Raw genomic sequence first — 23,558 nt, 5'->3', positions numbered from 1 at the left:
CTATCTCAAACTCACTTCCGTTCCCTTCAGTCACACTATTTTGCAGAGATAATGACCTAGGCTTCAAGCCCATTGCCACAGTTGTACCCTGGGTGGGATCTCCCCATGCTGGCACATCGGGCAACAGCCGCTCAGGAAAGTGATAGCTATTCCTGTGCTTTGAAGAGAAACTTCCCATTAATCCTCCAGCTAATCATCATGCAATTATTTAAGTTCTCATAAGGCAGAAACTTAATCACAGTAACATATTTCCACATACTTTGTGTTTACAATTCAAAATGTTCCCATTACCATAAAGTCACATGACTTTGGTGTTAATGGTAAAAGTCTCGTAAGAATAATTATTTCACAAAGATGACTTTCCAATTATATTTTATACATAAGAGTTTTCCCCCTCCAGTTGCAGTTGGGACAATAGATCCACACTTCCATGTTTTCAACTAGCTTCCACTTATCAGAGATAAGATCCTACCAGCAGAGCCTATCTCTGTAGCCTCGCAGCTGCCAAGATCAGCATGCCCGCATCCAGGCCAAGAATTTTAACAAGGATCTTCTGGCCTGTTGTCAATGAAAATTTCCTCCTGTACAGAAGAAAGTGGAATTTCCTAATGTGATGCATAATGCCTAGAGCAGGCTAAGCAAACCTCTTTGGCTTTCAGTCTTGCTTACCTGGCTTACTAGATTTTCTCCTTTTCATTCTAACAGGTATTTTAATCAATAGTTGAAGCTTTTGTCTTACAGGTAAGCAATCACTTATTAACGGAATTTCACCTTTAAGGTGCACCATATTGATGCATGTAATTCCCCTCGGTCAGCTCACCCTCCAGACCAGACATAGCTGTTGCTTTTTGTTAACAGATCTACCTGTTTACTACCTATAGGTGAGTTAAGTAGCAACATCCAACAGTACTATTAATAGTTCCTCTTTATAAGCCATGTATAAATGAGTCTTGCTGTCAAGATTGATGTTTTTAACAAAGGGTTCACCAATTGCTCTAGGTCTTTAGTTCAGAAGGTCATGGGATGCCTGTGTCAATAGCTTCTGAACATCAGTTTCAGCAGCACATAAACCCATCAATAAAAGAAACTATGTATGTCTGCAGCATACCTTTAATGTATTAATCAGATATTAATTTTAGCAATCTCTCTTTAGGAGGAACTTTAATATAAAGTGTAATTCTGTTAAATAGAATTGCAAAAAAAAAACCCTTAATGCTAAGGTATTCCTTAGCATAGTTATTTAAATCTATAATGTTCTGGAAAATATTTTGAGACTTCAATTACACCTTTTAGCCTAAATTCTCTCCAACTTTAGCACGGCAGACTTCTCAGGCTGATTTGCTGAGAAAACAAAGTCTTAAGTGCTCGCTTGGTATCTGCCTCCCTTCTGCCTTCCCATCTTCTCATGTCCCATTGGTGACGGCTGCGCCTTTTTAATAATTTCAACCAAATATGACAAAACGTAGACATCTTAAAGAAACTTCTGTGAAATAAAAGACCACAGGGAGGATACAGATCCTACAAATACTCCATGTGGCAGTGCGAACGCTAGTGGTGGTAGATCCCGAGCAGTTCACAAACAAAGGGTTTGCCATCGCCTGTAAGACATATTTTTGCAGGAGAGCATCTCCACTGTTTACGTTTCCTGAAGCTTTTCTTTTTTAACCAAGGTCTTAATCCAAGCCTTTTGGGCACATATTCTTGACTCCTTATTGAACTTCTTTATTTACATGCTAACTATTGTGCCATCTCAATAGTTAATTGTTTTATGACTGCAGGATTTATGTACCCGAAGATAACAGTATGTGCTATGACTCAATTAAAATCTCATGTGGGAATAGCCCTGTAAGAGAATGCATGGTTGTACTCATAATTGTGTGTGGTCTTATATTTAGTATAAGATCTAGTACGCTTAAGGCAAGGCTAGTGTCCTTAGCATAGGCCACCAGCTGGCACTACCAGGAGAACCTATTGCTGGAGCTTAGATCTGATTTAGAGTCTGTTGAATACTGACACTTTCCTTCTCTTTGTCCCAGAGAACCAAACATGGTCCATTAGGTGCAGCTCACTTGTAAGTACCAGAAGGTTCAGGGTCATTTCAGTAACCAGTTCTAATGCAAATTAATACTTGTGCCTTTTGGCACTAATTGGGCATGCAGAGCCAAGCATCCTCTCTGCAATTACTTGAAACCCTTACCCTTTAATAGATCCATGCTACATTCTTCCAGTACCAAAACAGGCCTTGCTTGTGTCCTTGGACTAAAAGGTTGTTCTTCACTTAATCGATTTTTTAATTGTTTACTTCAAAATACCTGGAAATTCTTTCCATTAAAGCAAAAGTCTGTTCCATTTGTACAGCAAATGCTAGCAATTATTGCTTTTGGTGAGCGTTCAGGGCTTCATGACTTCAGAGTTTTCTGCCACCAAGTATCTAATAACGCATTTGAACCAAACCTTGGTTTAACTTTCATCTTTACCAAGACCTCTCTTATGTATTGTTCGAAACGTCTCTGCTTAGCCCAGGTAACTGAGTTCATGGTACTGACTCATCATTGCCAGGCTCTTGGAAATGTTCCTGGAGATACTTTCAGCTCAGACTCTAGAGGTTTGGGTTGTAATGGCAGAAGATTCCAGTTTCTATCCCCGTTGACGCAGCACGGTAGCAGCGATTCAACCACGCAAACCTGGAGTTATGCAACGAACGTAATGAATGAGACTGCACAGGGCAGGATCTCCAGCATAATTCAGCGTAAACTTCATGTGTAGTATAAACACAGCCTGTTTGTGTATTAAAAATGTTGTCACTGAATACCCTGGCCTAACCAGTAGTCTCCTGCTGACTTGGCCAACACCTATCTTCTGCTGGGTTTTGCTAAAATTGCTAAAATATGGAGACAGAAGTGAACTTGAAGTGTGACAAACATCATCTGGGGAATAAGGGAGAAGCAGAACTGTGCTCATCAGCTATTTCTGAAAAATTTTGCAATTACTTAGGCCTAAATTTAGGTATGAAGCTCAAAAATGTTGGATTCTGATTTAATTTCTCAATAAAACATCAAAAAGCACAGGCTAATATAAATAACACAAGGCAAAAGAGCCACGCTCATAGGTCAGAGTTAAGCCTAATAGGTGCTATGTTTTCTCTTTCTTACCACTTTTATTAAATGATCAGCATAATTTTTACGATACCCAAACATAGCACGTATTTGCTTTGAAGGGACTATGCTTTATAATAGCTGCATTTGTTTCAAATCAGCAGTTTTTTTAGAAATGAGGGCTTTAATTCTGCAACATGAGAGACACTGAAGATTCTACCGAGGGTCCCATCCAAAAGTGCTGAAAACACTGGGAGAAGCGAATGACCTACACAGCAACCATTTTCCTCTGGATGATGTTGCCCTCTGAGTGCTGAATGACAAGTGTATGCCCTGGGGGAAATGTTGCGAACTGTCCAAAGAGAAAGACCAAATTAAATTAGAAAAGGTCCTAAAACGTGTGACCCAGCCAGTGGCTTTGCTGGGCAAATTAATCATTATAGCAAGCATCGGATTATTTCAGCGAGAAAAGGTGCACGATATTAAATTTGGAATTTGAGATCTTTGTTATTTATTAACAGACCCTGGCTCTCGGTCTCAGCTATCTCTGTCAGCAGCATGACAGATTGTCAGCTCTAGTAATCATATACATGAAATGCATGTTTTGCTCATAATGCCAGAATCCTCTAAAATTGCGACTGCAGGTAAGTGATAGCATTTATCATTCCCTAATCTTCAGCGTAAATCAGGAATTCAGTTTTCAACCACATAAGATATAGGAGGGAGTTGAAAGCCAAAATACAAGTAGGACCATGTATCACAATTTCTGATTAGCTGAAAGTGGAGGACGAGTGGAATGAAAATTCATTCTTGTGGATTACAGTTCTTGTGCAGTCCAATTCCTTCTCATAATTTAGACTAACATTAATGTTCCCTTTATCTTTCCTCTGGGCTGTTGAGAAGATGCAGAGCTTGTCTGTCAAGTTTGGACTTGTTTTAAGACTATTATCTAAAAAAAAGTAGGAAAGTCATAAAATAGACCTTTGATCCTTTCAAATGCAAACAAAATACTGTAAGAGTGCACAGGATGTATATATTTTTTCACACCCAGGAAACTGCCCAGCAGAGTCTTGTTGTGCACTGCAAACACTCAGTAGGGATGGGGTTTTCAGAAGCACTCAGCTGTGTCCTGTGGTCCCACCCAGGTCCCCCTGTGGTCAACTCAATGGGAGTTTTCCCATTCAGTGACTTGAACTTCCTCCAAATTCAGTGCTCGGCCTTTCTGGAAATCCCGCTGACCCCCAACAAACCTCTGGTGACGAAGTTGCCAGGAAAGACTTTGTTGCATCTAATGCTTCTTTTCTACTTGCATTGAACTACAGCTGCAGTGGTGGGCTTTGAGGCTGGAGTGCTTGGAGAGAAGGGAGGTACCAAGCAAGAGGGCTGTGAAACACAGGAGCTGTAGGGTGGGACGGGACTGGGTTTCCCTCAGGTATCGTGTTATAACTGCACCCAGGACTGCAGGTGGACACTCCTTCTCTTTGCCTGGACAGCCATGTCAGTCTGAGAGTTGTCAGAAGCAGTTTTTAGATATTCCAGCTGGTCACAGCGAGGCACAAGCCACGCGTATAAACTTTGTCCTAAACCTTCCCATTCTTCCCAGTTTAATCTAGGCTAAATATTGCACAGCTGAATTAAGCAAGCCAGCTACCAGGATATTCTACATAGGCATATTTGCTGCACCTAACACCAGGTTTTCTAGATGTTACATGACATTTTAGCAGTGTAGCTGCATTTGTGATTTGTTAAGACTACTATTGCTTTGTGAGTGGGAGCGCTGTGTGCTCCTTTGGCAGAAGATTATTCTGATGGTGTTTTCAGAATGGTTATCTCCATCGTTGCCTGTGATTCAGTTGTCCCACTGCTCTGCCCTGTTCTCCACTTGTTCTCCGTGTTAACACATCTAGCAACTTCATCTGTCAGAACCGCTCCTGCCTCTCTCAACAAGGGGCACCTACCTGCCAACAGACTGAGCTCCCCATCTTCCTACAGGAATGGATGCCTGAGGGCCCTTTTCTGGGTCTCTTATCAGCCGGGCAAGAAATCTGGGAAAGGGCTCAGCCAGTTTTGTGTTGTGGGTGCAGCGCTGGGCTAAGCGCTCCTGGGCTGTTGCTCCTGCGCGCTCAACACATCTGCTGACAATGGAGGTCCAAGTGAGGGAGCGGTAAGGGGAGCTGGGTGTAAATGAACACGCTCTTGAGCAAACGGGCATCGCAACTAGTCCTGGGTGTGCTTCTCTCTTCAGGATCCCTCACAGGAATTTGCAACCAGAAGTGGAATGTGACTCCTGGAAAATGCTTTCTGACTTCAAGCCACTCTAAATCAGGAATGTACCACAGCTGTGATCATTTCAGCAGTAGTTAGTATCCACCAGTAAAGAGGGAAATTATTCATCAGCTTTGTATTTAAGGAGCACCCCTAACATTAAGAACTAGGAGCTTCTGAACACAAAAATCAGGAACGTTTCTATGCCCATGTCAAAAAAGAAAAAAAGTGAAAAACCGTTGGAAAATGTTAAGTGCAATTGCAAGGGCACTGTTAAGTTCTGAACACCACGAAACGTGGCTGTGCTGTGGATACTATAATATCACTCAATTGCTGGTGCCAGGAGTATCAGGGCAGCCTCACCCACTTCTGTTCTGCTCCAAGCTGGTCTCCTAGACTCTCTGGAGTCTATGGTAATTTTCAGCAGCTCCAGACACAGGCGAGCTTTATTCTGGTGCACGTGTGCCATTAGAGACATTCTTTCTGATGGACCTGAGACAGCTGAATACAGAAGTACATGGGTTTGGTTACTGTGCGCCAGTTGCGCTGTGTGCAGAGATTGCGTAGGGCCACATTACAGCCGGTGCATACATGTGGGAAGGAATCTTTTGGCTCCGCTGTGGGTCCTGTGTCCTCCTGGCACATCAGCCATACCCTGCTAGAACTGTGCTTGCCAGGCAGTATGCATCCCTCATCATCTTCTGGAAACAGAGCTCCTGCCGGCAGCTGCTGGAGTGTTGGGCTACGGACACAAGCTCATGAGCTGCACTCCCTCTCCACTGCAGGCAGCTGAACTGAGCCGCGGGCACAAGCAGGAATAATGCCATGTTTTCATCTGCTTTAAGACATAGTTCAGGCAGAACTATTAAATCCCCAGAATTTCATGCCTAAATTCAGAGAAATTATAAATGTAAAATTGTTTGGCAGCCTCTTGTCTTAGTCTTGTCTCTTTTCTAACAACGTGCTAGATGCTTACGACCTTTCAGGTGGTTCCCCTGCAAGAACTTGTGTTCTGCCCTGCTTCTTGCAGTCAGACTAATAGGCTAGTTAAAGTAAAGGGTATCTTGAATGAAGCAGAAATAGCTGTCTCCTTTAAAGGATTGTTAAATTCTTGCAGTGGTGTGGTGATTGCACACTACGCAAGAACTGAAAGAACTTCAGGAAAGTTATATGGCAGCAATCAATCCCTTTCTGAGGTAAGAGTCGCTAGCAAGTGAGAGGGGTGAGTGTCGCAAGCGTAGGCTTTACAGAATAGCTTGGGAGAACCCCTGTACTCCATGCTTTCCAAATGCTGGTGTTTCCCTTCAACAGTAGTACAGTTTTCCCTAAAGGATAACATAATAAACCCTTCCGTCTATGATGATCATTGCACGATCCACTTCAGAAACACCTTCTGCTTTCCCCTAGCTTTGCTTGGTATTTGCAGCAACTCTGTTAGGCACATACTGCACTCCTCCTGTGAGCCTCAGGGCTGAGAGGGAAAACTGAAACGCTACTGATTCGGAGGATGAGGAGACATTGCAAAGTTAGTGCACCTAAGTATGCCTCCAAAGAGAGACGCTGAATAAAAATCCACCTTGATGTGCTCTTGAATTGCAAAAGCCTTCTAATGCAGCCTGTGCCTGTGATTTATAACAATGACTCATAATATTGCATTATACTTAATATGATGTAACGCTGATGCAAGATGCCATTCGTGGAATTTCAATGTCACAGAGAAAAAAGAGAGGAGAGAGCAATCTGGTCATGTACCTTGCCATGCTGTCAAAATGAAAAGTTTACAGCCAAAATATGTAGAACCTTTCAGTACCTACTTCGCTATTTTTTAGCAGGATAACTTGGAGAATAACATTCTTATTTCCTGGAGCATAAATATCTCTCAGACATACGTTATTGTGTTACTTGCAGTAATTCAATTAACTTTGTACTTGAGAAGACAAATTTGCTAACAGACAATTCCGTCTTGCAATTATAACCCCTCTCATGGAAGTTTGCAGGGCAAATCAGTATTATGCCTTTAAATTAATTTCTGACCCAGCTGTTATGAATTCTCCTCCTTTTCTCCCTGTACCGCTTGCTCCTTCCTGCAGTGAATCAGCATTTCAGGAAATACTAATTCAAAGAGGAAAGACACCCCAAACTCTGTTTCTGGAGGTCAAAAATAGCTGCTCCCCAACAGGTTTGACAAATGATGTGAGGCTTCTTGGGCTGCTTGGGGCCAGTCTGGTTGGGTGTCCGCGACCCCTGTTTTGAACTCTGCCCCTTCCCTTCCAAGTAGCCTGGGAACTTTGAAGCTACAAAACTGTGTCCTGGTGGTTTGTCGCCATGACAGAAACAGAGAGTTAGAGCCCTGTCCTTTAACAGTAAGGAAGACTGTTGCTGGCTCCACCCCAGCAGCGGGGGCATCATGGGTGCTCGTTCTGCATCACTTTGCAGTGTGGGAGCAGCTGGAAACAGAGACATTTCACACACGCTGATCTCAGGTGGGAGTGCTTCTTGCCACATCCTGGGAGCGCACACCAGCATTTCTCAAGCACAGAATCACAGAATCATAGAATGGTTTAAGTTGGAAGGGACCTTGAAGATCATCGAGTTCCAACCTCCCTGCCATGGGCAGGGACACCTCCCACTAGACCAGGTTGCCCAAGGCCAACCTTGCACTAGCAAGGCTGTTGAGGAAAAGGAACATGGATGTTCTCCACCTACAACCGCTAAAATCCTCCACATTTGACCCAGTCAATTTGCATTTTCTTCTAGAAAGAGCTGACAGATGATTGTACTATTACTCTGACGGTCATGTATTCAGTAGGTTCAGAGAGACTGTTGTTGGCACCACAGGAGGCAGAGAGACATCTGTCTAGGTAAAACAAGACTATGAGAAGGTGGAAAGTCTTGAACTGAGATCTCCAAAGAGCCTGGATCAGGCTTTTCCTGGTGGGTCTCTGTTGGTTTATACCCTGCAGTCCTACCTATGCTCAGTTTCCCTAGTAAGCCCAGCAGATTAATTTACTAAATAGTAATATATGTATGATTTGTTAGAGTGCACCCTGAATCACCTGCAGCTGGTGTCATCCTAAAGAAGAACCTTTTCACAGGTCATTCATGAATGCCTGGGGTAGTGGGCTCAGCACACAGCGCAGTTTCACATTGCAAGACCAAAGAAGAAAGTAGAGGGGACTGACTTCTGAACAGCATAGCGGTGCCTACAGGTGAAGATAACAAATCAATAAGAACCGAACATGTAGTTTATTTTTGGAAGCTCAGTAGGTGCCAGTCTGTCTTCTAGGTGCATAAATATAATCAAAAACCTAACCATGGACAAGTAAAACTAGACAAGAATTTGTAGCCCAGAGGAAAGCCACCAAGAATAGATTGTGTGGTGGCTGATAAGATCCATATTGCTCCAAAAGGGAGAGTACCACCTCAAAACAAGACAGTCTTTGTTGTGAAAGGGTTAGGTTGTGAGAGCGCTACTTGCCAAATACCCGTAATGGCCTCCCTCTGCCAATTGTCTTTAAATACTGTGATCTTTCACATAAGGGCAAAGCCTGAAAGGAATCTCTCTAGCAAAAACATCATTTATTCATTCTCTACAGGATGGTGGAGTAACATGCCTCTTCTCAGTTGTGTTACTCTTTCTTTCCCCTCAAGATCTCAAACAGAGATTTGTTCGAACAAAGATCAGTAATTTTGCTCTGTAAGGGATGCAGGAAGAAGCGTAGAAATATCTCTAGATCAGAACAGTTCCTGAGCCTGCTGGAGAAATGGCCGATCGCCAGAGATAGCACGCACCACTGTTCTCGCAGATAACAGTGCTCAGAGCTGAGTCTTCCAGGCGTAATCCTTTAGGACAGCAAATTGTGCGCATATAGGTGAGAAACACAAGGAGCTTGTGTCCTCAAGGGGAGGCTGCTGAATGCTTTGCCTTCCCAGAGGTCAGCTCCAGGACTGGTATCCCTCCTCCTCTACCCTAGGTCCATACCTGCGTGATAACAGATCCAAGAAATGCAACTTCCTTTTTTTTGTCTGTCTTTGAGCTTTGTAATTGAAACAATTTTCTAAGACAGTAGCCCGCTCCATCTATGTTTGCAGTCCTCTACAGGCTGGTGTGTCATTTCCTGGGAATCTTACTGCCAGCACCTATCAAACAAAAGCAGACCTTTCAGGGAAGTAGCTTTCCCACAAAGGTGAAACTTCTCTGTTATTTTTTTATTTCAGTGGATTTGTGCTTGTATAGCAGAGCAGGCTGCGGGCCGTGGTGTCTTACCAGCCTTTTCAGTATGTGCCTTCATGCCACCAGAAGCCGAGTAATAAAGATTCGGAATCAACTGATTAGCAAATATGAATGGCTAGTCCTTGAGTTATTCTCAGAATTCAGTGTTAAATTTGCTAGTGTTTTGAAGTTTGCACTAGAGAGCCAGAGCCGGGCGCTGGGGAGAGTAAAAACTGTAATCGCACCTGTAAAGCTACAGTAGCATTAAATAAAGAGAAAGGCTAGGCTTTTGTTTGGGGTGGAAATGGCTTTTCTTCAATACAATCTGCTTGGCTCCAGCATAAGTGGAGATGTCTCAGAGCCTACAGGTAATTACCACAAAAAAATAGTATCCACAAATTAACTGCTCTTCCTAACTTCCTTCTCCCATTTGCTTCTAAGTCACACTAACGTAATGCTAAAATCAGTACTAATGCACAGGAGTGCAAACAGCAGAGAAGGTAGAACAGAGAGCGAAGAAAGCAAGAGGATTTGTGTTCGTTCTGTAAGATGGGATCAGCAAAACTCCCTGACAGAAAGCAGGGCTGGACTGTACCCGCACGGGGCAGTACGGGGAGCACACAGCCATCCCCTGGCTATTCCTGCCTGGTGGAGATCAGAGCCTCTCCACCACTGGCACTGCTCCAAGGAATGCTGGGCAATGCCTGCCCTGAAGGGATCTGAGGAGCAGAGACCAGGTTGGGTCTTGCGTCTGCTACAGCCACCATCGACAATCGGAAAACTGGCCCAGTGCAGCAAACAGCAAAGGCAGCAAATCCGGGGCAGTGGGTGCCCCGGATCCCCAGGAAGGGCGCGTGTTGGAAGCTGATGAATTCCTGTCTTCCCAAGCACTGGTTCTGCAGCAGCAGCTTTCAGCTACCCGGTCCTAAAGAGTGGGGAAGGGGCAGGAATGTTGCTGTGCAAAACGATAAACCAAATCCGTGTAATGGTGTAACAGTGAGTCAGCCTGTGGTCTTTTTGCTAAAGTATTTTTCTCCTTGTAGAGGTAGTCCTCACACAAAGAACAAGGTTTAAACATGGGTTGAAAACGATCCCTTTTCAAACGAGGGAGAAGTTCATGTCTGAACCTGACGAGAATCCCATTCACCCACACAGTAGCAGGCAAGCTTTTTATCCTAAGTACCGTTTGACTTCCCAGATAAAATGTTTGTTTGCTTTTTTCTTTTTACAACTGCAAAGAGTAACATTGAGACAAATATTTGACAGACAGATGGTCCAACAAGCTTGTATAACTTGCGAAGGTACCTACTTGTCTACTGTAACGTGACGTTAGCATTAAAGCGCACTGTAGTTCTCATGCACCGTACGCGACCAAACCCCATCTCCAGTCCTGGCCCAGAGATGGCCCCGTCTGGGGGAGAGCAGAGGCGCTTACCTTCCGCCCGGCCTCGTTGTTGTGCAGGTTCATGAGCGTCCTTGCATTTTGCTTAATCTCCCGGGCATCCACAAAGACTTTGGCAAATCCTATTCCGTATCTGATGTCAGCAGAGCAGCCTCCCCATTTCCATCCTTCCTCTTTATGGTACTGTCCTTGTTTTTCTTTGTCGCAACCACAGTCACTCAGGTTGCCCTGTGTACAGGCAGCCGTGATGGCATGTGCTACTCCAGCAGCGATGATGGCATATGTGAATGCTGCTTCTCTGCTACCTGCAATTAAAACAGTGCCGTAAATGCGGGATACAACATGGTGACATTAGTTAGAAAAAGATAGGCAAGTTCCTGCAGTGCAAACATCGGAAGGCTATTATTAGAAGTGCTGTAAATCTGCAGGCATAAGCAGGTCTCTTCTACGTATTGATTTTTGTGGATGTTCACTCTCTAAAATGATAGCTCTCCCATGGAGGTAGTAGGAGGTAAAGTATTATTTAGGCAACTTCGTATATATGTATTTGCAGGTGGTATTAGAAGTAGGCAAACTAAACTTTATAGCAAAAGGGTGGGGTGGCAAATGCTCGAGCGCAAAAAGAAAGAAAAGAAAAAAGGAAATAGGTGGAACTGGGGGTGAAATTGCTAAAATGTCCATATATGCGACTTTCAAAAAAATCAGCTCAGAAATGGGATTTTATTTAGAAATTTAATTCTACACTGAAAGGTATTTTTACAGGCAAATAACCTCTGTTAGAAATCTTGTTCTGAAAATATTTTAGCTGAACTGGAGCATTTTTTTCACACTGTTGGTGTCACAAATTTTTCAACACTGACATTTGTGCAAACTCAGTGAAATAAGTTTTGGGTTTAATTTCCAAATTTCTCACAGGATGGAAAAAAAAAATAATAATCCTGGCCTGTTGTAGGTACCCTGACAAAAGCAAGGCGAAGTAAGAGCTTCACCAGAGGGCTGTGAGGAAGCTGTTAAGCCAGTATTATTTTGTGCAATATGGCTATAATGACAGACTTCTGTTTGTTTGGGGGGGCTCTCACTTTAAATCTATGATTTATCTTCTTGAAGCTTCCGGTGTGTGGACTTCCCACGTGTGGATCCTATGGGATCTGGAGGGCTTTTGGAACCAGTTCTGCTGAGAGAGGGGCCCCTTCAAAACAAGGAGGTTTGCAGAGGTTGCCCATGTATATCAAACAGCCCTTTAAAATTTCTTGGATCTCCCAAACTAAGAACTTACCCCTACTCTTCTTTCTCCAATGACAAAATGTACCCTTGCATCAATAGGATCGGAAGCAGGCTCTTAATTAGGAGAGGGCAGATGGGAAGATCAGCTTCCCTTCTCCAAACACCCGCCAGTTAAGTTCTGGCAGTCCTCAACTGCTGGCAATAGTTTATTACACATGAAACAAGCACATTTCTGCTGTTTATTGGATTTCACAAAAAAAATAATCACTTGGGAAAGAAATCTTACAAGCACTTCATTCTCAGCTACATCCCTTTCACGTATATGATCTAGATTTCTGTACTTGTCACTAAATGGTTCTTTTAATGAAAAATATCCAGTTCCTTATGGCAAGAAAGTAAAATGGAAAACAAGATGACGTAATCAAAATATGTTAAGAGGCAACTTTGTGCCCTTTTATTGGCATGGGCAATATTCCCATTGATACTGCTTTGCGCTGTGTTTATTGAGGAACTTGTAGTCAAGTATCGGGCTTCCTCAGAGGGTTTCTTGCTTTCCCCTATTTCAAAAAAGAAAAATCATAAAATGTTGAATTGTTATGACAGCGGACTTTGCAGATGAAGCTTTCTAGAACTAGTGGCTTTTGGTGAAAATCCGAGTGTTGGATAGAAATCCCAGGCTTTAGGCGTGTTTGGAGTTGTGTCTCAGTGCCTCTGCGCGGCCCCACGGGGAGACCAGAGGAGGCTGTGAAGTGGGGTCCCGCTCCAGAGTGAATCCATGAGGACCAGCCAGGCCACCTTTCTAGTTCCTCCTCCAGTTTATCCTCAACAATATCCTCACTGTTTTAAGTGCAACACTATGAAAGGGGAAGGTACAATAAGAAGTCCCCATATCTCCGCTCAGAGGGAAGCAATGCACCACACCAGATTTCTGTTTCATGCAGCAGCAAATGGGACATCATAAAAAATAAAAAATAAAAAAAAAGCATTTTGAGTTGAAAATTGCATCTGGTTCTGTTTTTCCTTCAGTTGGTTTGATTTCTGATCTAGCAGAAGTTGTTTTCAAGATCTAGAATAAAAAAGACTGGGAAACCATTTTAGTCTGACATAGTCGACATTATAAAGACTAAGCAGCTCTTTTGCTTCTTAGACGGGAGAAAAATGCAATGCAGAGAGTCTAAAACTAGCACAGGCAGAACCAGAATCCAATGTCAAGCTTGATCATAAAATATATTCCACAAATCAAGTTATTTTATAAGCTTGTCTTGTTTGGGGGAAAAGTTAAGCAGCTTTTTAAAACAAAAAGCTAGGTGATGACAAGGTAAACAAAGCAGGTGTCTGGAAGAATCGATCCAGGTAGGAAGTACCTTGGCACTTGTGCAGTATTGATGAAGTAGCACAGACTTGTCACGTCTGCATCAAACTATCCCTGTTTTCCATAAATGATTCACTTTTTTAAGCTTCATTAGCCTTGTCTGGTTCCCAGACACGTCAGCACACAGGCGAGGCGTAAGCTTAGTTCATTTTGAGCCTCTTCTGTGACAGTGCTTTAGCTACCGACACAGTGTAACAGGGGCTTTGCAACCAAATGAGATGAGTACATGTGTTTTCCTGCCACTTGTAAATAGTGAATACCACTCCTCTACTTCCGATTTCGGCAGCCAGTTGGAATGCCTGGAGGATCTCAGAGGGAAACGCTGCTTTAACAAGGCAGGCTCAGGCAGCTGCTCCTTGCAGGCAACGGTTTGTTTCCTCTGAGCTTCTGCTGATGCTCTAGAACAGGCTCACCAAGGTAATACTGCTCCATGTTCTCTCTAATCTCAAAATATGGGTAGGTTGAAAGGTGCAACCTCATCATTTCTGGATTCCGAAAGATGAACAATTTGGGAAATGACCTGATACGATCCTCCTTTATTTTCTTTCTTGTTTACTTTTCAGCCTGCACTTTTTATGTGCATCTGACGGCCAACTTAGATCTGTGCCTTACTTTCCCTCTGAAAATTTAGAAGTAAAGAATTCAGGATCTTGGCATTAGAAAAAGGTCAGGCTTCAATATCAACACAATACTGAGACTCTCGTGTTTAAGCTGTAGGTGATGGTGACTTAGCGTCACAAAATACTACATAGGTGGGAACAGCACTTCTGGTTCAGGAGGACAAAGAAAGTTAGTCAAGCAGGAGACATGGTACAAAATATAGTATAAGGAAAGAACAGAACTGGCAGCAACGCATCACACCATGTGAGACACAGAGCCCACTTTGGCTAATGATCATAATAAGCAAAACACTTCTTTCCTAGCAAAAATAGCTAGTCAGTAGTCTGATCAATGGTTTCACTCTTCTGTATAACTGAAAGCGCAGAAAACCCTAATCTGCAGTCATTGCCTTCTCTAAATGGCTAGAAAGATCAGACAGTAGCTGGAAGAGTAAACTAGTATGTTTTCAGCAGTGAGGTGAGAAAAGACCTTCTGGAGAAATTTTAAATATAGTGTACTCACTGGCGTGAGCTACTCAAACTGTCTCTTGAACAATTTTCTGACCCGTTTGCTAGACACGTTGGGTGGAGACCCAGGAATTAAATCTTCTTGCAGTCAATTCCCACTGAAACCATCCTTAAACTACAACTGGACTTAAATCTATAATTATTTTTTAAAAATATTTGGGGGGAAAAAAGGTAAAAATTTAATTTAAACGTGCAAATAATGAACAAATTAGTTGATCTTTGTGGGAGGATTGGTGCAAATCATGATCCCAGATGCTGGGTCAACTTAAGAGGCTTTTCCAGCCAGTCACTTGCAAGGGTGCACATAAAACCACCTGTGATGAGTAAACTGGCAAAAGAAAGAATGACAGCTGCCTGAGACCTACAGGAGTTGCGGGGAAAGTTGGAGAGTTAGCTAGATGCGGTCAAGAATCGTGAGCCCTCCTTTCAGCTCCCGAATAACACGCGTTGTCTCAAATGAGCACACACCTGAGCCGAACTCCAGGCATTAGAAACTTCAGAAAAGGATCTGGCATGGGGAGGGGGGACCGACCCCAGCGGTGCCACCATCAGCACTTGGCCTGGAAGTGGGGTGTGGGCATTGACGTCTGCCTGGACCTGCTCCCCCCATCCAGAGCTGGGGCTGTCCTCAGTGCTGCATCAACACAGAGACTTTTTTCCCCTCATGTGTCAGACATAAATATCTCCTTGCTCTTTCGATTTTTTTTTTCTGGACCTAAATAAGGTTTGTGGTGTGTTGCAGCTCCGTTTGCTTTGATGGCAGATAGCTTGGCATCCATGGCTTCCACTCTGTTGGCACAAGTCATCCTCCAAAGCACTGAAGTCCTGTCTTTAGACCCTTCGCTGGGTAGCGCATGACAATCCCAAGCTGTCTTCAACTTTGTGCCTGAGCTCTGCATGGTCAACCACCACCGCAGAGTGTCGGATATCGTAAGGGGAAGCACTAAGATTATCACGAGTAAGTGAAAATATAACTATTACCAGCACAAGTGGCTCTCCTAACACTCAGCATACTTATATACGACTCATGCATACCTTGGAGCATTGATCCTGCACACACTCACATGCACATCTTTGCTCTTGTGTATAATTGTTTGTGGGTCCGGGCTTTGGCCGACCAGCAGGTGCCCTGCCTGTGTATCAGCTCTGCAGAGCGGTCTGCATTCTGGTTTTAATTTAGCTAACAACTTTTTAAAGTTTAATCTTAAAATTGGACATCTTATAAAAAGATTCATTCACACAGATTAGAAACAAGAACTTGGTTTTAAAAAGAAGCACAATTAACTTGATGTTGCATAGGAAACAGGACTTAAGCCTGCAAGATACGGAGTGGATTTACTTGCAGAAAGTCGGTAGGTGTTCAGCAGTTCCCCTCTCAGGATCTAAGTATGTTTCTAAATAGCTTGACCCGCCCTATCAGTCCCCCTCATAAATTGACTAAGCTGTGAAATAAAAAAGACAAATTTCTATTTATCTCACTGGAAAACATGGGTTGTATTTTCTGCTATTTAAAGCTAAAGGGTCAGAGAGGGAGTTATCTGCCGTGACATGAGCTGAAATATGATTGTGAAAATAGAAAGATGGAAAATACAACGTGCTGTGCCAATTATGTGCCATAGCTAACATTACTTCACATCTCTCTATAGAGGTCATAACTCACAGCTAGGAAAAACGAAGAACAGAACTCATCTTCTGCCTACTTTGGGGTGTGCCTCCTCCTTTCTTGGTAGAGTATGTATGGTCTGGCAGGTTTTTTATTTTTATCTTTCTTTAACCTAGCACGTGTGATTAATAGAAATGGTAGCTTTAAAAAAAAAAAAAAAAAAAAAAACAAACACATTTAAATATCCCCCTCGTATTTTTCGTCCCTCTTCTGTAATGGTTCAAAGTTTTGAGGGGTTTGGTGCCTTAAAATACTGGACTGACTTCAAATGAAAATGGCAGTTCCCTATAAATCGGCAACATGTTCTTTGCAAAGATTACCACCAATAAATAAAATTAGTAGAGTTGCTCTGAGAGGCATTTGAGATGTTGGGAGCTTTAGTGACTGCCTGTTTTCACAAGCTAAAGTTTGCTTCATAAACACATGAAATTCTTGGAGAGAAACCACTCCAGGTAGAGTGATTATTTTTGAAAATAACCCTCTTTAAACTTATAAAGTCGCTACTCAAGGCGTGTGCATTACAAAAGTCCCAGCCACTGTTTTGGAGTTCAGACAAGAGTTCCCCCTTCCCAGACAGCTCGGATCCCTCCGTGCCACTGCCTTACTTTAGAAAACCCACCGTCCTGACCTTGCGCTGGGAGAGAGAGCTCTTCTGCCTTTCTAATGAAATGTAATCTTTTAGTTTCTCTGAAACATGTACTCACAAGACACATCCGAAGGCAGGTATGAAAACCTTCTGATGGGAATTCCAACTGCAGTGACCTTGGGGCAATGTTTTATCTTACAGTGACAGTCCCTGCTGAGAAAGATTGACTTTTTGGCATAAAGCAGCATGCTGCGTTTGGGAGGTTCAGGCCGTATTTCAGCCTGGCCTCTGTTTTGCCTGCAAATAACTGTTCTCGTGCAAGATACTGACATTAAAAACTGGTTGTAAGGGCCGGAAACTTAGCACAAAAATGCAAACCCTGACCCTGCTTGAGTAGGTAGCAAGACTCCTATTAATTACAACAGTATTTCTTTTCTGTGTATCTCAGGAGATTCGTAACACCAGTGGTTCAGAAAACAGAGTATTTCTCAATCTTTCTTCTAAATATTGACCACACTGAAGAGTGCAGCAGCACTTAGAACCAATTTCCCCCAGACTCGTGCAGGGAATCCCCCATGCAATATAAAACCAGCGGGCATTTTCATGATGATCTACCTGTGGTTGTTTACTTGCTCTGTTATTTTGTAATTCAGAGAATTGCACTTTAAAACCTGACACAAGAGACTATACCAGTATTTAAAGTCAAGAAGTTCTAGAAAATGATTGATCCTGTCTTGAACACACCTGTACCGGGATGTTTTCAAAAGTGTTTGTCTTTCATGCAGTGACAAAATGAAGTTTTACTCTATTATTTTTCTTTTAGCTCTACCAGACCAGATAGGAGAATGAGGTAGTACTTGTTGCCTTTTGCATACTAGCAAAAAAGATAGTATCTGATGGCTATTGAACAAGCTGGTTGGAGTTTGGCATGTAGGGTAGCTGTCATTTGTTTCAACAGGCAAGAGCGGGAATGTCCCCTCTTCCTTTTCGCTGTGAGCCATAGAAGAAAAGTTTATTTTAACATATGGAAAATAAATCACTGCTAAATTCAGTCCAGTGCTAACAGTGTATGGTATAAAGGAAAGCTAACGGCCTCTCCTGTTTGAATGTGTACCTCTGGGCACATCTGTAATGATCCCTGAGCCAAAGGCACCGTGCACAACGTACATGGCCTGCTACACTCACAAGTTTTAAGACCAATTTGTCCATGTAGATTCTTGGTTTGATTTCAGCTTTCCTTACTCACATGAGTAATGTCAGATGGATGAAGGTATCAACGGGATTATACTGAAAAGCTTTGCAGTGTAGAAGAAACCAAGGAATCGGTGGATTTTAGTAAGACCAGGATGAAAACTTGGTTGAACCCAATTTTGCGGTAATGTTCTTCGGGATCACCACACGTGTTCCTAGCCCTCGGCTGATTCCTTCCATCCTCCCCCATGCAGGTTCCATGACAGCTCCTGCAAGGCTGTAGTGCCTTTCTTTTCATAGATCTTCACTGAAACAAGTTTCTACTTTGCTGTATCACTTAGTAGAGTTTAAGTCAAACAGTTTGTATTATCTTTACTTGGGAAGTCTCACCGAATAGTGGCAGTGCTGCTCAGTTGTGACAAAAGGACATAGTTTTGTGGTTTTACCCTATGATGCCGATATGGTGCTGTCCTCTAGACACCGTGAAATGTATGAATATCCTAAGGCAATTATTTGAGATAGTTACTCCTTGGCTTGTGATTACGGCAAACGGCACTGTTGACTGCCTGTTCACAAGGCTGCACGCGGTAAAAGGGGCTACTGGGGCACCTGATGGAAAGCCTTCATCGTAGCACCTGCTCTTGCTGTGATCCATCAGAGTTCAAACCTGATTTTCAGATTCTATCAAAGGCATCTCCAGTTGCTCGGCTGTTTAAGCTTGAACCACACTTCACCTGAAGAGAGGTGGGCAGGAGTTTTTTGGCCTATCCTGCTGTAAAACCTTGGTTTTGACTGCGGCCGTCTTCAGAAACAAAACTGCTGACGACTGTAACAAATAGGTTTGGTTTTAAAAGTGTCTGTAATTGCAGCGTTGCGTCATCTCCATAGTTATTTTAAAAATTCTCTTTATGACTTTACATTATTAATAACGTATCTACAGAATTGTCTAAAAAAAAATAATCCTTGTTTTGATCTTCATTGCAAACTTTATCATTTCCTGTCGTAATTGGACCAAGTCCTCAGCTGGAGTAAACTGATGTCACTTTTATGCTGTTAGTTCTCTTCATGTTATTGGCACTATTGTCACCAGCTGTCACGATAAGATATCCACAGTGTGTCAGTAGGGAAGAATCTCTCTTTTGAAGGACAAACTAGATAAAATGACACAAGAAACGGAGAGTATGTGCTGTGTGCTGGTTGGAGGCACGCTATAATGAGCTGGAAACTCAATTGTTTGCTCACAAATATGCCATATGAAGCACGGATGAATTTAAATGGTTGCTACCTAAAATTCTACAACTAAATTAGCCCTGGAAGACAGATTATATGTGAATTTGTTAAAAAGCAGATACGCAAATGCTACAGATTAGAACAGGAAAGTTTTGTTTGATGCTTTCCTTCTCCAGACTTCCAAGTGTGTCTCCAAGGCTAGTGTCCCTGTTGGCATTTTAAAAATAGGCAGAGAAGCCCAGAGGAGGAGCATGCCAGTGTCCCTCAGCTGCACAACGGCAGAGAACTTAGGCCTCCTGAATGGCCCTGCAGCGTCAACAAGAGAATTTAAACAACTAATTTAAATTATGAAGAAACACTCATAAAACAGATTACCTAGTAGAGGTGAAAGTAAAGAAACCTGGTCTTGAAGAGATGTAGCTTGGTGTGCCATCGAAATCATGGGTCGGGAAATAGTTCACAAGAATCTGTGGTATCCAAGGGAACTTATTTGTATGGACTAACACACGCAAATCCTATTAGCACAAGAGTTACTTAAGCACATCCTCCCAAATTGATATTAGACTTAGCTCGCTGCACACGTTGAGCAGCGCAGCAGCAAGGCGAGCCACGTTACTGTCATTCTGAAGTCATATCCTAATCATAGAGCCACTCCATCAGTGCAGCTCCCAAGGCAGTGTGGCCCTCCAACGGAGAAAGCGGGATGAGGTCATGTGTGGCCCCACTGACTTCATTGCAAGTGGCAAGACAAAGGTGCCCCGCGTGCTTCCGAGGTAATGACTCTAAGGATGCAATTGGCCGAGAAATATAATCAGCCTTTGAATGCCATAAAAAGTACTAATGTATTCGTTGCTGTTTGAATAGTATTTCGTATCACACCCCGTGTGAGATACCCCTGACGGAGAATCTAGAGCTGTTGCTGCTAATTAAAATGCTGCGTGGGTACAGTATCTTTGCCCTAATGTTAACCTGGATTGTTCTTGTGCACAGTAACCTTAAAATACATCTTATAGAGTATATGGTCCTTCACATCACACATCTCTCTCGCTTTCCTGTTTAGGGTAAGGCACGCAGGCTTGATCTCCTCTTGGTTGTGAGCACCAAATTTGACTTACAGCTTTATGGCACATAGGTTTTACCCCTTGAATAATGGCCTTTGTTTCTCTGAAGGGGAACCGAGAGCACACCCCGACACAGAGATCTTGGGGAAAGAGAGAGAAATGTAGGGAGCGGATACTTTTTCCTTATAGCCGTAGAAGGATGAGCTGTGTCAGATAGTCTAGGTTTCCACACGTGCTGCTAGGGAAGAAGAAGAAGAACAAGGAGACAACCTGAGCAGGAGTGGTTATGTTATAATATTTCATGGTGTTTGAGGGGCTGAGTATTTTTATCCTTTAGACACAATGCACGCCTTGTGTGCAAGTAAAATTCACCCTTTTCAAACCTGTGTGATTTTTATCAAAGTATATTTTCAAATGTAAACATATAACCTGTTTAAATTTGAAGTTTTTGGTTATCCTTTAAATGAGCTTTATAATTTGGATGCCATTCAACACTTGACTGTGTTCCGAAACCAACGATGAATTTGCCCTATCCATCTTAGCCTTGTAATGGATAGATAGAACGTATTAAGAGTTATCACCTCAAAGACAGATCAAAGTCTACTTCCTTTAATATTGACTTTCTTTAAAAGGACCTAAATATAACCTGCTAGCTAAATAATTCAATTTTGGGAGGGGGGGAAGGAACTGAGTGCATGTTTATACAGCAGACCACAATAACTCCACAGTTTTATGATTTGTTGGAGAAGGAGAAATCCTTCTCACATTTTCTGTTTAAGGAAACGTTACTCTTAGACTAAATGAGCCCAAACCTGTCAGCCATCCAAATGGACTCTTCACTGACATAAGTGGCAAACACTTGCATGGATCACTGACAGGAACAGCTCAGCTCAAGGAACAGAAACAATGAGCTAATCTGAATAAATGGTCCATTTTCAGATGTTTCACAATGCCACGCAGGGTGGTTTTTACATTCCCTACTTGACTCACTGTGTTTGATTATCAAAGGTGTTGAAAGATCGGTAACTCACACAGGGCTTTCAAATTTAGTCATCTTGTTCTCTTGTTGTTCTTTCCTTAAATATCTCTAAGTTTTGGAAAATGCACATTTCGGCGTGTGCACATGTGATAAAACATACGTTCAGTGAATGCTAGATGTTCTCGGGAGTTCCAGAGCAGAGTGGCAATGCTGTATCTCTGCATTTCATGAGAATGCAAGGAATGAGGTAGTAGGGCCATATCCTGCCATTTGTCCATACGTAACTAAACGGTGCCTGGAGCCAGTCCAGTCCACAAGGTTTCCCAACAAGCTAGAAGCCAGGCACGGCTGCTGTACGACTGCTCAGGGCTCTTCTAGCTTCTGGCCTTGCTCACTTCTTCTGCTCTCGTGAAACACTCCTGTTTCCTATCACGCTAAGCATCATTTGACTGGTTTTCTGCATATACGTTTTAGATGGGGAGGAGGCAGGAAGATCTCAAGGCTGGAAACCACAGATCCCAACTGCAACTTCTGGATGTGGAATGCCGTACCGTGAGTGATTAGCTTTCAGTGATGGCTCTAAAAATGGCTCTACCTGTGTTTGGAAGACTCTTACTCCCTCTTTCTATTTTAAGTGCTGGGGAATCAACACACATTGAGTAAGCTGCACCGCTACATGTTTTGCAGTACAGGGGTATAAGAGTTTTAACCTCAGCTGTGTTTCCTGAGGTATTTCTGTTTGTCATTATTCATGCTTGTTTTAAGAATTTTGATATATTTTGTACAATTGCAATAACTGGAGGAAAAAAAAAAAAAAGGAAACTGGAAATGGGATCTTCTGCCTGTGGATTGGAACAGTTTTTGTAAATGCTCTGACATCTCCAACCAGAACACACCCGTTCCTTCTGCTGGGAGAGAGGGCACTAGACATAGTTGCTACAGAATAACTATTTAATGTGGTGGAAATCTCTTCTAATGAGGCTGATTGCGGGACCTCAGTCCCAACAGGTAGAGACATCAGGCCAGTATCAGTGTTGAGGCATCTGCACCCCAGAAATGTAATTCTAACCCTGCTCAGCATTCGGTCTCTGACCACTACCTTTAACCAGAACCAAACACCTCCTTCGCATCCTTCAGTACCCGAATAAGGCTGCTGCCCTGTGCTCACCAACGGAAGATCTTTCAGGAAGGATTTGTGAGAGCTGGACAGTGAAATACTGTGGTGGAAGCTAACGCGTGTGGAAGTGCTTTCCTGAGCTGCAGCAAGGGCCATGGCAGGTACCCTGCTAGGAGGAAGCACAGATGTCCCTCACGTTGGTAAGGACAGTCACACATTGGAAGTGCCGGTCCTGCCCTGGCTGGCACGAGCTGTGTGAGCTAGCTGGTCTTTGCCAACGCCAACAGCTGTGCCCCGTCACACTCCCCGTGTGCCCCCGTTCTGGTGTCATGCAGGTGGGAGCCCGTCAGTAGCGAGCAGAGAGGCAACGTACCCACTTTCAGCTCCTTCCCGAAGACGGTCCTCTCTCCCAAGGCAGAGCAGTTCCAGCGCCCGTTGCGAAACTGGAACTGGCACTCGTTGATGCCCATCTGGGACCCTTCCCCGATGACGATAATAGCGTCGGGCCTGCTCTGGCAGATTGCCCGCTGCCGGGGGGCAAGACCCGGGATCTTGTTACAGATGATGCTGGCTCCCAGGGCCACCACAGAGGAAAAACCCCTGCAACGACAAGACACCGGGGGTGGCTGAGGGGAGGCTCGTCCCAGAGGCGGACGCATCACCCCGCCGCCTTCCAGCTTTGGCCGGTGCCCCCGGAAAGCACCCGCCTTTTCCCCCCTGTCGCTTCCCTCTCCCTCTCCCTCTCTCCACAGCCAAAGCAGAGATAAGGAGCACGTGGGCTCCTGCCAAAACGGGACCAAACTTCCTCATTCGTAAATTAAGCGCGTGCAGCGGCTTTGCGTGCCTAGGCCACGCACGGGCAACGGGCTGGGAGGGTATTCCCTCTCCCGGTGAACGGTTTGAGGGATAGAAGGGGGGAATAACCCTCGTTCTGTCCATTCCTCCCCCTCCCCGGGCAGCGGCTTCAGCGCTAGAAGGGGGGAATACCCCTCGTTCTGTCCATTCCTCCCCCTCCCCGGGCTGCGCCGCCTCC

The 23,558-nt window shown here is 43.6% G+C and overlaps 1 protein-coding gene across 1 annotated transcript in view; it reads right to left on the bottom strand.

Annotated features, from left to right (window-relative positions):
- WNT7A (wingless-type MMTV integration site family, member 7A) overlaps window positions 1-23,122 on the bottom strand; it is a 34,448-nt gene extending 11,326 nt beyond the window's left edge. Inside the window, exons 1-2 of the mRNA XM_009889914.1 lie at window positions 22,899-23,122; window positions 11,009-11,280 (exon numbers count right to left, since the gene is read on the bottom strand). Coding sequence (XP_009888216.1) covers window positions 11,009-11,280; window positions 22,899-22,995 — 369 coding nt within the window. The 5' untranslated portion in view covers window positions 22,996-23,122. The remainder of the gene's footprint in view (window positions 1-11,008; window positions 11,281-22,898) is intronic.
- Window positions 23,123-23,558: the final 436 nt, after the last annotated feature.

The sequence above is a fragment of the Charadrius vociferus genome, unplaced genomic scaffold, assembly GCF_000708025.1.
Source record: "Charadrius vociferus isolate BGI_N301 unplaced genomic scaffold, ASM70802v2 scaffold67, whole genome shotgun sequence".
Taxonomy (NCBI): Eukaryota; Metazoa; Chordata; class Aves; order Charadriiformes; family Charadriidae; genus Charadrius; species Charadrius vociferus.
Note: the sequence above shows the minus strand (reverse complement) of the source record. Positions and strands in the feature narration are given on the sequence as shown.